Raw genomic sequence first — 12926 nt, 5'->3', positions numbered from 1 at the left:
ATGGAGCGCACCCTCAGTCAGTTTGCAGATGACACCAAGTTGGGCGGGAGTGTTGATCTGCTGGAGGGGAGGAAGGCTCTGCAGAGGGACCTGGACAGGCTGGATCCATGGGCCCAGGCCAATTGTATGGGGTTCAACAAGGCCAAGTGCTGGGTCCTGCACTTGGGCCACAGCAACCCCATGCAATGCTACAGGTTGGGGAAGAGTGGCTGGAAAGCTGCCCGGCAGAGAAGGACCTGGGGGTGTTGGTCGACAGCCGCCTAAATATGAGCCAGCAGTAGGCCCAGGTGGCCAAGAAGGCCAGTGGCATCCTGGCTTGTGTCAGAAGTCGTGTGGCCAGCAGGAGCAGGGCAGTGACCGTGCCCCTGGACTGGGCACTGGTGAGGCCGCACCTCGAATGCTGTGTTCAGTGCTGGGCCCCTCACTCCCAGAGAGACATTGAGGGGCTGGAGCGTGTCCAGAGAAGGGCAACGGAGCTGGGGAAGGGTCTGGAGCACAAGGCTGATGGGGAGCGGCTGAGGGAACTGGGCTTGTTCAGCCTGGAGAAAAGGAGGCTGAGGGGAGACCTCCTCGCTCTCTACAACAACCTGAAAGGAGGCTGTCGAGAGGTGGGGTCGGTCTCTTCTCCCAGGTAACAAGCCATAGGACGAGAGGAAATGGCCTCCAGTTGCGCCAGGGGAGGTTTAGACTGGATATTGGGAAATTTTACTTCACAGAAAGGGTTGTCCAGCACTGGAAGAGGCTGCCCAGGGCAGTGGTGGAGTCCCCATCCCTGGAGGTATTTAAAGGACGTTTGGCTGAGGTGCTTAGGGACATGGTGTAGCGGTGGGCTTGGCAGTGTTAGGTTTACAGTTGGACTCGATGATCTTAAAGGTCTTTTCCAACCTATACCATTCTGGGATTCTGTGAAAATACTTGTTTAAGTAACTGTAGTAGTTGTTACCTTTAAAGATTTAAGGAGCATGCTTAAAGTGAAGGTTAAGCAAGATATCTGATCAGTTGTACTGTATCTAGAATATACTATACCTAAATAACCACCAATATAATGCTCGGCCTTCTCTCCTTCTTGCCATTTGGGCCCACTTTCTATCTGCTTTTTCACCTAACAGGCTTTGATAACTGGCTCCAAATACACCAAAGCTTTTTTATTCCTTCTACCTGTTCAGAATGAAGAATTTGATATTTTTCAGGGATAGGGCAGAAGTTGGCTGCCATATGTCTCTTGGCACTAGAAGTCAGTAGATACGTATCATGAAAAGCTGCTAATTCTCTTCAAAACCGCTTGGTGCTTGAGGGTAACCATGATTAAAGAGGAACAGCCGGAGTTAACGAAGGAGCCAGTTACTTATTCCTTAATTTTCACTGGAGTGGATGGTCAAGATGTAAGCATTCTGATATTCAATGGTCAATTCAATATCTAAGTAATACAGGCAGGACTATCTTGCTTTCTTCCGTAAGTTGAAGTTACTCCCAAGGAAGTAACTTCCTTGGGAGTTACCCAAGGAACTCCCAACCATCGCCTACAGCTCTTGGGTCCTGCCATGAGCGATCCCATCGTAGCTTACCAGGGGAAAGGAGAGGGACCTGCGGCAGCTCCGTGTACGAGGCACCTACAGGAGCCACTTGAGTTCCACAAGACTAAAGCTGGGACACATGCATGGAGGAATTAGGGATTACATCCTTAAGGATGTAAGGATTACATACAAGGCTCGGCTCAAAGCCTGTCGCACACAAGCGGCCATACACAACAGAAACCCTTCCCATAGCTTTTCACTTTCTATGGTCAAAGCGACAGCCATGAACAATGTTGAAAATTACCATTTAAAAGAAAAAAAAATAAATACATCAGTGATCGCATCAAAAGGACAACTACTTTCCTAGATATGCTGGGCATTTTGTGTGTGGGTTTTCTGGTTGCCTATCTCCCTGCAACCCCGTTACCATCAGAGACAGTAGGCGCATCTTATGCGCAAATCAAAAAATTGCGACCAAAACAGAATGGCATGTAGAGAGTCAAATATTTACCTGATTTCCTGATATTTCCTTTCACATTTCAGATCTGTTTTTAAATACCAATGTGCTAATGAGCTTTAACAGCATGACAGAGTGCACATTTGTGCATGAGCGAGGCACGTGGATCTCACAAATACAACAAAGGAACATTAAGCAGCGATAGCACGGAGCGAGCACTCGGGAATTGTCCGTTCCATTAAGCAAAAAAAAAAAAAAAACCAAACACACACCACTATTAAGCACTCTAGGTCATGAAGTGATATAAAAAGGGGTCCCACAGGCATATATTATTATGGCATGTAGCAAAAAAAAAAGAGAGGGGAAAAAAGATCTAAATCAGCTAGCTAGTTCTTAAACACTGAACCTAACCAGTTCCTGATAGAGCCTTAAGCAGTGCTCTATGCACTATCTAGTACACGCTGTGTGCACCGTATTTATATAAAATCGAAACATAAAAAGGCACATTAGAGAAGAACCTGTTGGCCAAAAAGTTCATAAACGTCCACTTATTTTGCCAAATTCACTGTCAAGGGGTGATACTTTAAATTTAAGTTTTCCAGCTATAATGTCTGTTGTTCTGCAGAGTTATTAAAACTTGCTTTTTTTTATTTTTATTATTTATTTTGCCATTTAGCAAGAAAATCCATTTTTGGAGCTCCAAAATTAGTTTGGGTGGGAAGTGGCATTTTAGTTTTGTTCCCTACGTTTGTTATGGCTTATGAATTCACAGTAAATAGCCCAAAGTCCCCTCTGCTTAGGAATCAAAAAAGGTAGGAATAAAAAAAAAAAGATTAAGTCAGTATTGGCTAATTTTAGCTATTATAAATCAAGTTATACCTCCCAAACGATTAATTTCTGAAAATAATTTTCTTCTTTTATAAAAAAGGAAAATTACTATCATAGATCCAGGGAATGAGAAGCGTGTAACACTTTAGACTATGTTTTGTTTATTCTGTCCAAAACAGTATTTCCTAAATTTCGGTATAGCAGCTTTCCTGCATTTATCCCATCATTTCTTACAAGTGATACCTCCTTGTGTCACTTTAAATGATTTAATTTTACCCTTACTTAATGCAAATCCAAAAATACCGGTAGGCAATAGCATCTAATATTATAGCGCACAATTCCTTAGCCATTCTGCGTGCGCTTCGATAGATCTTTTCGAATTATCAGAGGATTTATAATAGTCTAAAAAAGAATTTAGTGTTACAGCTTCATTGTTTTCCTAAGTGGGGATTATAATTTCTTCACATCTGCAAGATTTTAACCTTAGGGTTCAACAGCTGTCCTAGCAACTAGTCTTCCGTTACCTAAAATCTGGCAGTGCTCTTACAAAACCAGCAATACAGCACAAGGTGCAAGCACAATAAATACAGGGCTGTCATTTTTTAAGTCCAGTTACCTCGTCTCTTTGGAAACCGCTGGTATTCTGCCTAGACGAGCACACAAAGTTTTGATTCTCACCGGCACAATTATAAAACGCGCTCCTTGGATTTTTTTTATTTTTCTCATCCTGATGAAGCAACCCTGATAAAACACCGTGGCATGAGCGGCAGTCGCACGTTCAAGGCTGAGGGACACGCTGATGGTGTCAAACACCATCTAAAAAAAAAAAAATCTCTTTTAAATCATTTAAAGCTCTTGAAGATATAAGTTGCTGCTTGGCTGACGGTTTTTTGGGAACATATGGGCCGACTTCCAGCTCAAGAAGAAATATCACAAATGCTTTTCGTTTATTCAGTGGGACTTGCTCAACACATACAGTTTGGTCCCAGAAGAAAAGTGGTTGCAAGGGCAATTGGAGAAGTCCCCTCTTTTCTTCTTCCCTGGATATTAAGCTGCAGAACAACGTTTCTCCCAATTCCAAAGTTCGTTCAATATCCTGCAGATTCCTCCTGCGCTGAAGGAGGAGCTTAGTGAGACCACACAGAAGGTGCCATCTCCTGACACCTGCCGTAACACCACATCGATAGTCTTGTCGGAGCTCAAAGGGCAACACCAGCCGGCTCCACTTCTCCACTGACTTCATCAGACTGGAAACATTTCCAAATTTGTCGACAAAGTACATCTCAACTATTCTTATTCTTAATGGTCTCTTCAACCTACAAACTTACACATGAAGTTTGAAACTCTGAAGTGTCTTCCACTTAGGTTCAAGCAAGATTAAACTTCCCCACAGCCCTTCCAGGGACCCTCCACATTTGCTTTTTATCATCTTTAAACAGCAAAACGGAGTCCACTTTGTTATCTTATCAAAGGGACGCCAGCTAGGTGGGTTTTATGGTTGGGGTCCCCCCTCCCTCCAAAGTAACCTCTGATTTCAGGCAGGACTAAATCAGTGTCAACATACAAGTGCAAGGAATGCAATGCTGAAAGTCTATACGGGTTAAGGAAGACAAATTTCTTGAAGAAAATCAACTCAAAGGCATTTAAATGTACAAATGCTACACGCTTATGACGTAAGAATTTCAACTCATAGAATCACAGAATGATTTGGCTTGGAAGGGACCTTTAAAAGGTCAGCTAGTCCAACCCCCCGCACAGAGAGCGGAAACAATTTTATTAACACACAGCCCACACTGGCGACGGATAGAATATTCAGGTGAACTGTATGGATATACACTGTTCCTATAGTCTCTAGACATCTGCTATTGGTGATTACCAAAGCCAGGACACTGGTCTAAATGGGTCTATAGCTGTGATGTAGCTTATCCGTTGTTTGGTTCTGGTTTGGTGGGTGGTTTGTTGTTGGGGTTTTTTGTTTTGGTTTGGGTTTTTTGGGTCTTTTTGTTGTTGTTGTTGTTGTTTGGGGTTTTTTTTCCCAAGAAAAAGTTATTATAATTAATTTTCAGCATAAATCATTTTCTAGTTATAAATCATCATGACCACACACAAAAAAATGCCTCTCATCATGTCAGAGAGGTGGTCTTCCCCAAGGGGCTGGTGGTCTTCCCCAAGGGGCTGGATGCTGAAGTGCAGGAATTTCCCTATAAAGCCACCATGGATTCTGCTTTTTATCATCCTCTGAAAGACCGGCGTTTCAGATGAACAGTAAAGCCAGAACCTTCGAAGGACTGATCCTCCAACGGTCTATAAATAGAGTCATAAGACAGGGTAGTGTGGTTTCCATCTGAAATCCTACCAATTACTAGAAATACCAATAATCAGCAGTCTGTTAAATTGGGAGTTTTAATAAGAAGCTGGAGAAGGAAGCAGCTCTTAGTTTCTCTCCAGTGCTCTCATTTCCATGTCAGCCTGGAACACTTTGACAGCTGGAGCACGTCGGGGCCATAAGGATCCTTGAGAAGTTCTTAGAAACGGTGTTTTTTCCCATACATGGCAGGCTTCATGCATAAAATTCTCAACCGATTAAAAACAGTCTTCATTTGCTACATTTTCTTTATTGAAAGCACTTTAAGCCATGAAAGTATAAGGGGAAGGGCTTTAAAAGGGCAATATACTTTCAGTACCCCTGAGCAGTCCGTTCCACGCGGAGTTGACTGTTACCTTTTAGCAGTGACTGCTTTATTGACTGTTAATGCTTTAAAAAGTGCGGTGAAATCACGTTCGGAGTCTTTACTGCGAGAAAGATATATGCCCCTTATGCATACCAGTGGTTTGGCAATTTTAACCTCCAAAGACATAAATGTTGATGTATTCCATGTTGCCAAACAGCACGGTAAGTCCTTAAAATGCTGTGAACGGACCTATAGTTTAAAAGTGACACTACCCAAGATTAGATTGTAATTCAGTGAATGAATCTCTTCCCGAAACCTGCCTGAAATATTAAAGCTCACGATCCTTCCTTGAAAATCTTGCAAGAATGAAATCTTGCACAGAAATGAAAGACTAAGCGAAATGAGGATACATACTGTTGACACGAACGCAATCTTCCGCTCGTCGGGACACTGCAATCACACATACCATCATCTCCTCCTTTGGATGAAAGCATCAGGCTCTCCAGAAAAAAGTCTGTTTAGCGGCGATACCTTGTACATCATACAACGGATCAGAAAGATGCAGTTTTCAAGTGTTATAATACTAACCATAGCTCTATCCTATCCCAATCCTCATCTCGGTAAAAGGAGGCTTTTCTGAACATCAGAAGTTTATTTGCTTTGCCAAGCAATGATTAACACAACATACTGGAGTGCGAGACCTTCATTTCTCCTCTTGCCCTCCCTTCCCTTGCTCTGTCGTGTTTCCATCTGCCAGTGCCTTAAGTCAATGATGTTCTGCCAACATTACACAGTGACTCCCTCAAAAAAAAAAAAAAAAAAAAGAAAAAACCAACCCACAATAATTCTGCTCGCTCAGGAATCAGTGTCCTTCAGAGAGCAAAATACCATTTCTGCTTCAAGAACTTGCTGCCCAGTTTAAATGCCACACACCTTATATTCCACCTTATAATAGGAACCATTTGCATACAATCGGGAAACAAAAAATAAACATCAGAATCACCAAGGTCAGACGATCTCTGCAGGGGCCTTTCTAAGTCCAGCACCCTGCAGAAAGCAGGGGCAGCTACCAGCACACTGGGCTGGGTCGTGTCCAACTGGGTCTCGACTATCTCCAACATGGAGACTCCACAGCACGCCCGGGCAACCCATTTCACTGTGCCATCACCCTTAATAGGAAAAAATACTTCTTTTTAAAACAAATTTCCAGTGTTTCAGTTTGCGTGCATTGCCTCTTGTCCTTTTCGCTGCCTTTCCAATTAAGAAATCTTTATCGGTTCTTCCAGTTTCAGCCAAATTGGTCTTGAACAGAGTCAGTCCTGTCCTCCCCCTCCAAATTTCCCACCATCGCTGCAGGGATATGAGATCAGGACCTGCCACGCAAAGCACAGTTCTGCCTATGAAAAGCTCAAAATTACAGAGCTGGGCACGGCACAACAGGGAACACTCACATATGTGCATTCACTTAAAAAGAATAATTGGAGTGATTTTATTAGTTAGCGGTTGCCAACAACCAAGATCAAGGCCAAATAACAACTTGAACTGGCAAAAAGCCCTACTTGGCAAAGGGCGGCTCTGCAGGCTCCCTCTGAGGGTGACTTGATAACAGAATGACCAATTTCTTTGCGTCTGTAGGGCTCTCCATCACTTTGGATAGGAGTACACGCACTGCTGAGGATGTGAGGTTAAACGACCAGAGACTCAGACAGAAAAGTGGTGGGGAGGAGGTAGATTAGGAAAGGGCCGAGACTTATTACTTGTTTTAATCGGGTACCGTGAGAAAACATGCCTTTTCTAGCTGGTAGAGAAGGGTTTGGAGGAGGGGAAGCAATCTTCAGTTTAAAGGGACCTGAAGCCTGGAAAAGGCACCAAGTTCACGAGGGGCACTGGAGCGACCAGCTGAGAAGAAAGCTGTTGACTCCCTCCCAGTATAACTGCTGAGAGTTTAGGAAGACACAGGATGGCAAAAGGTTGTAGAGTTCCTGGACTGAACTGGATTAAACCTCAGTTTTATTCCACATCCCCACGTTGTTCAAAATGTGGCAGGACAGCAAGACTAGGCAGTGCATAGACTGGGTGCCCGAGAGCTGGAGAAAAGAGCATCTCCCCTACCAGGCTATTTCAGCGATGCCAGGTCAGACCGAAAGCTTCGATACGGCCCGCCTTTTAATATTCCTTACTGTCAACGCAAACCGCTCCATCAGATAACCAATGCGCCTGAGCAAACTCACAGCTCACCTGGGCGCTAAAGCCTATAAGCGTCAATCTTCTCCGCAGCATAAAAAAAAAAATAACAATATTTTATCCTCTTTTCTCGAGGTTACTAAGTTAGCACCTGCGGATGGCTGCTCAACCCTTGGCAAGGCAACCAGGGCATTCTGTAACAGGTCTAAGTTAGAGCAATCGGCAATACGCAGTAGCTCCATCTATACAGAAACATACAGCGAGAACAGGAAAAAAAGCACCCCTTCGAATTGGAAAAATTCTTAAATAACGGTCAGAAAGAAAATTATGCTGAACTCCAGCACATTCTACTTGGTCTTAGTTACCAAGCGATTTGGGGTTTCTTTGTACCTTTTATTTAAAGGATTCCCAATTTTTTTTCCCCCCAATGATTAGATGATTAAGGACTCGCTACATCCTTCTACAGACTGATGAAGAGGCAAAGAGACCACTTCAAAGCTTCAGACAAACATCTTTACAGAGGTATTTGTTAAGTCAATGAGAAGCCTTAAGTGTTCTCAGATGCCTGGTAACAAACTTCTGTTCCTTCTGCCGTATACCTACACAAGTGCTTTAAAGGAAATACAAAGGGGCTGCCAATTCAGTAAGCTGCATAATGAGTTCTTGTCTATGAACAAGTTCCTAAACCATAAAAATCCGTACATTCAGTGCCCTTACAGAAGTTTGGCTTTTTTTTGTGATCTTCAATTCATCAGAAAAGTAGTTAATCTCCAACTGCAGAGGTTCATCTATTTTGAAGACAATAAATATGCAGCAAATAACTCGCAGCAACAAAGAGGTGATTAGACATATTTAAAGAAGAATAATACCTTGTCAGAAATAAATTACTGTTGCAGAAGCGTCATATCTACCTTTACTTCTTTTGAAGAAGGGGGGGGGGGGGGGGGGGGGGGGGGAGGAAACCCACAGTACATTTTTCACTCTTATTTTTTAAAAAAGCAGCTTCTTGCAAACAGTATTTCCAGCAATCCTAAAGGCAGGAATGTAGGAATGTTTCTGCCTACCTGCTACCATGACCTTAGCTGTCCGACTGATGATGGCTCCAATGCCTTCTAGAGATGCTTCACACTGGTAGAGACCTTCATCTGGCTTGTGGTGCCTGGAGTGGACTATGTTTTGTATCAAGAGCGAGCCGTTGGCCAGCTGCTGCCTCCTTTCATCTACTGCCAAGTTTAAGAAGACTGCGTCTTTCTTCCATTTGATAACTGGAGCTCCTTGATCCGATTCTGCTATGCAGTTCAACAGCACGTTGCTTCCACGCATGGTGACAGCATCTGAAGGCTCAGTCAAGAACCTCAATGATGTAAAAGTCTTTATCTGTGAACCTGAAACAGCGAAACCATCAGAGACACGGAGTAAATATTGGTTATACGTTTCTGTGGAGGAAGAAACATGCTATATTAGATACAGAAACTCAATATACGGAACCCTCAGAGGCACCATAGATACGGCTGGCAAATATTGTAAGAAATTAAGCTATATTTCTCTGCAAATTGTTAACACACACATACACAAAACACCGCCGAGCATAAACTCTATTTTTGTCCCATGACTACAAAACCAATATTTGTAGATAAATAGATCTCTTATATGTAAAACATGGAGATAAAGCAAAGCTAAAAATCTGTACAGCTATATACAGCTGAGTTGGAGATTAGCATAAAACCACCATACCTCCTGAGGTTTATTCGGAGAATTTAATTGCTTACAGGACCTACTCCGGCCACGTGCACCGAGATGCATTTCAGTGTGCCAAGCACAAAACTGGAGTCGGGCCTCGCTTTCTTTGCTGTTAGCAAACAAGCGGGAGGAAAGCACGCAAGAGCGCAGTCCGACCATCTATCAGAAACAGCGCCAAAACCTCAAACCTGGGCGATCTTCTTCCACCTCACCACAACAAGGTTCTCCCCACTACCAATGACTCTGGCCACTGCTCTCCGGTAGGCAGCAAGAGGACAAAAAAAAACCATGCAAGCACGTCCGTTGTAGAGAGAAAAGGCAGGGGAGGTGTTGAGAGTGCCAACTCTGCAAGCTGCACAACATCCCTACCGCGGCACTGAAGACCTCAGATTTCCACCAGCTGCAAGAAAGCAGAGGCCAAGTTCTTACGGGTCACTTCGGTAACAGGACGCCAATCAACTTGGTGTAGTTAGGAGACAAATGGGACTGTAAAGGCAGAGGGAGACGCTCTCAGAGCAGAGCTACGATACGAGCTCTGCGACAGAACAGAAAAATCAGTAAAATGCTTAAGAACATGTGGATGCAGTTACACCAAAGGGCACAACTCAAAACAAGAGAAAACAATCCGTTTTCTCTACTGCATCAAGCATTTTCTAATACTTCATAAACAGGCGAAGCACGCACAACCTGTATTTTTAGACAACGCAGTCTTCTCAAGTCTCTCCTCTCAACTCTTCTCAAGTGACTACACTTGAGTGCGAAACTTTGAGTAGTTTCCACTGTGTCGTAATAAAAATCTAAAGTTTCTGACACATCACGGGCTTGCCTATCCCACCCTGTCCCAGGGGCAGCACCTCCGAGTGCTTCCAGGTTGAGATATAGACCTGCGGTTCCCGGGCAGGCAGCTGCTCCCCAACCTCCAAACTCCGTCCCAGCGATAGCACCGCTGTTCTGCGCTCCGGCGCGTGGGGAACGGAGTTTTGAAACAGCTGCGTACGAATGCAAAAAGAGCTTTTTTTTAATTCATCATCATCAAATGAATCCTTTTACCTCGTTAGAGCAAATGAAAACAAAAACTGAAGCGATAAAAAGATTCAAAAAGCCTTTTAGTCCTAAGAAAAATAGTAATTATTTCTATTTTATACCTCAAAACTAAAGCTTTCTATGAATGTATGTATAAAAATGCATAAACAGCCACTTGGCATTTTCTTTATAGAAATTAATTTTATTGTCAAGTACTTAGTTCCACCCATACACTAATTGAAGTAGCTAGGTACCAGATTTTCCTTCAAAGCACATAAATAAAACCCGTCGGGGCTTCAAAAAATTAATAAATATTAGCAAAGGAGAACGCAAGAGTTGGAAGCCTCTACTTGTAGAGTATTTCAGGCATAACAACAATAGCACCATAAGAACTCGGAACAAAAGGCATTGTCTAATACCATCAAGAAGAGTAGTCGAGTCCCGATTTGTTTTTCGCCCATCTTAATGCTCCGATTTCCGTTACTGGAGGAAGCACATCAGAATCAGGCCCAAAAGCTGCACGTTAGCACAGGGCGCTTTTGCCGTAAAACACGGTAATAGCGGAGAGGTATATCTGAGGTAGATTTACAATACCTGAAAGAGTAGTTATTTTCAAAACACATGCTCCTTTCCCTTCTCCCAAAGGCAACCGTGTTCTGTTTGTAAATCACAGCTTCCCGTTGGACATTTTATTGATGTCACCAACACTTATAGCACAGTTTAACACAGCTGTTTATGACAGCATGTTAATGATTTTATGTGGCTATTATCACAAGGAAATAATCCACTTCTGCAGAAGAAATGGGGTTATGACAGCTTCCAGTGCAGCAAATGCAGAAGTTACAGAAGTTAAACAAAGATTAACTTTCTTTTCATGCAATTACCCTTGCAGTTCAGTTGCAATTTCAGCTATTCACATCCTTTGCAAAAGGCATATTTAACCTAAATTGCTTTACTACAAGGAACCTAACAGCTTGAATAACCTGGAAAGCTTTCTGAATGTGAGGAAAATTCAAATCTTCTTGGAAATATTTTTCCTGGAGATAAAGTAACGGTGACATCTTAAAAATGGAAGAAAATGACCATGTATTTTCAGAAGAGATTACTTGGAAGGATAAGAATCTAATGGCCACGGTTTTGGAGTATGTAGGTGCTGAAGGAGAAAGGTAGAAAAATATTTCAAAATCCCTTTAGTACCCATTTGCATACTTGAACTATTAGCTCACTTTGCAAAGCCCAGGTGCAACGTTACACCTCAAGTCAAGGCAGCCTGGACAGCTTTCTCAATAACACATCATCTTATCGCACCCTTGACTTCCACAAAATTCTCTCCCTCATTTTTACCTCAAGCAGCAAACACTAAACCCGATTCCTCTAGGCCAGGTTAGAAGGAATACACTACATCTAACACATAAACCTATTTCAGCACCTGGAAAACAAAAAAAAAAAAAAAAAAATCAAGTAATTTCACAATATAACCCAGGATGAACAAACTCAGCCTTTATTGAATTAAGGGAGAGACTAATCCCAGACTTGATCAAGCCAGACCACAACACACCTCCACGCCTTCCTTCTATATGCGTTAAACTAAGGACTGTCACCCGATGAAACAAAAAGATCCACGTATCAAATTAAGAAAAGTTTTAAACTTTACTCCCAAGAAGAAACCAAACTCTGCTCGCGCAGTTTATGAAACGCGCATCGAACGTGCTCTAACCAGGCTGATGGGAGTTTCAGCTGCTGTAGAGGACAAGTAGCCGTAAGATACAGCCCAATTTCTAGAAGACCGCTTCAACGCGGTTTGCCTCAAAAAAAAAAAAGCTTACTTACAGTTTCGTATTATTGGGGGATTCTTCGTATTATTATATATAATATAAATATTATATAATATTTCGTATTATTGGGGGGGGGAAGAATTTCCCAGCAAAGATTTCTGTAGTCATTGTATATTCACCGAGAACAGCGTATAATTGTGCGTACACATATACACACCCCCCAAAACAAAACAGAGCCTGTGAAACAATTCCTAAGACATTGTACAACACACAAGCGAGTGCCATTTCTCCAGCAACTTTTCTTAATAGCCCATGTAATTTGAGGCCTAAGTCAGAGCTCAAAAGCATTTCCCTGGATCCCTTTTCTCCATTAGAGTATCTATGCATCCTGTTTAAAGCGTCAGGATTTCAGTTCATGCTCAAGCCTAAGCCAAACACCACCCATGCTACTGCTAGCCAAGGGTAAGCCAAACTGAGACAGCGCAACAGAACAGCCCATACTTACCCTGCTCCTATAGATCCTTTGGGTCTCTACTGCCTAAAATCCCCTTGCTCTGGAGAACAAGACCAAAACAAAGCCAAGCTCAGCTTATGGAGGTCTTTCCTCCCGAGGCACTCGCTGCAGCGCGCTCTCCTCCTTCCGTATTCTCCAAAAGCAGGAGCGCTATCTCCAAAAGACGCAGTGCTTCCAACCCTGCACGGTGGAGAGCCGGGAGGAAACTCCCAGTCGCGA

General features: G+C 43.0%; 1 protein-coding gene across 4 annotated transcripts in view; it reads right to left on the bottom strand.

Moving 5' to 3' along the window:
• Positions 1-12926, bottom strand: part of DCC (DCC netrin 1 receptor) — a 620811-nt gene that overhangs the window by 391756 nt on the left and 216129 nt on the right. For all 4 annotated transcript variants that reach the window (XM_075489027.1, XM_075489028.1, XM_075489029.1 and 1 more), the window contains exon 2: positions 8720-9040. In XM_075489027.1, the coding sequence (XP_075345142.1) occupies positions 8720-9040 (321 nt within the window). The remainder of the gene's footprint in view (positions 1-8719; positions 9041-12926) is intronic.

Source organism: Mycteria americana, assembly GCF_035582795.1.
Source record: "Mycteria americana isolate JAX WOST 10 ecotype Jacksonville Zoo and Gardens chromosome Z unlocalized genomic scaffold, USCA_MyAme_1.0 Scaffold_30, whole genome shotgun sequence".
Taxonomy (NCBI): domain Eukaryota; kingdom Metazoa; phylum Chordata; class Aves; order Ciconiiformes; family Ciconiidae; genus Mycteria; species Mycteria americana.
The sequence above is the reverse complement of the archived record's forward strand: the minus strand, read 5'-3'. Positions and strand labels throughout refer to the sequence as shown.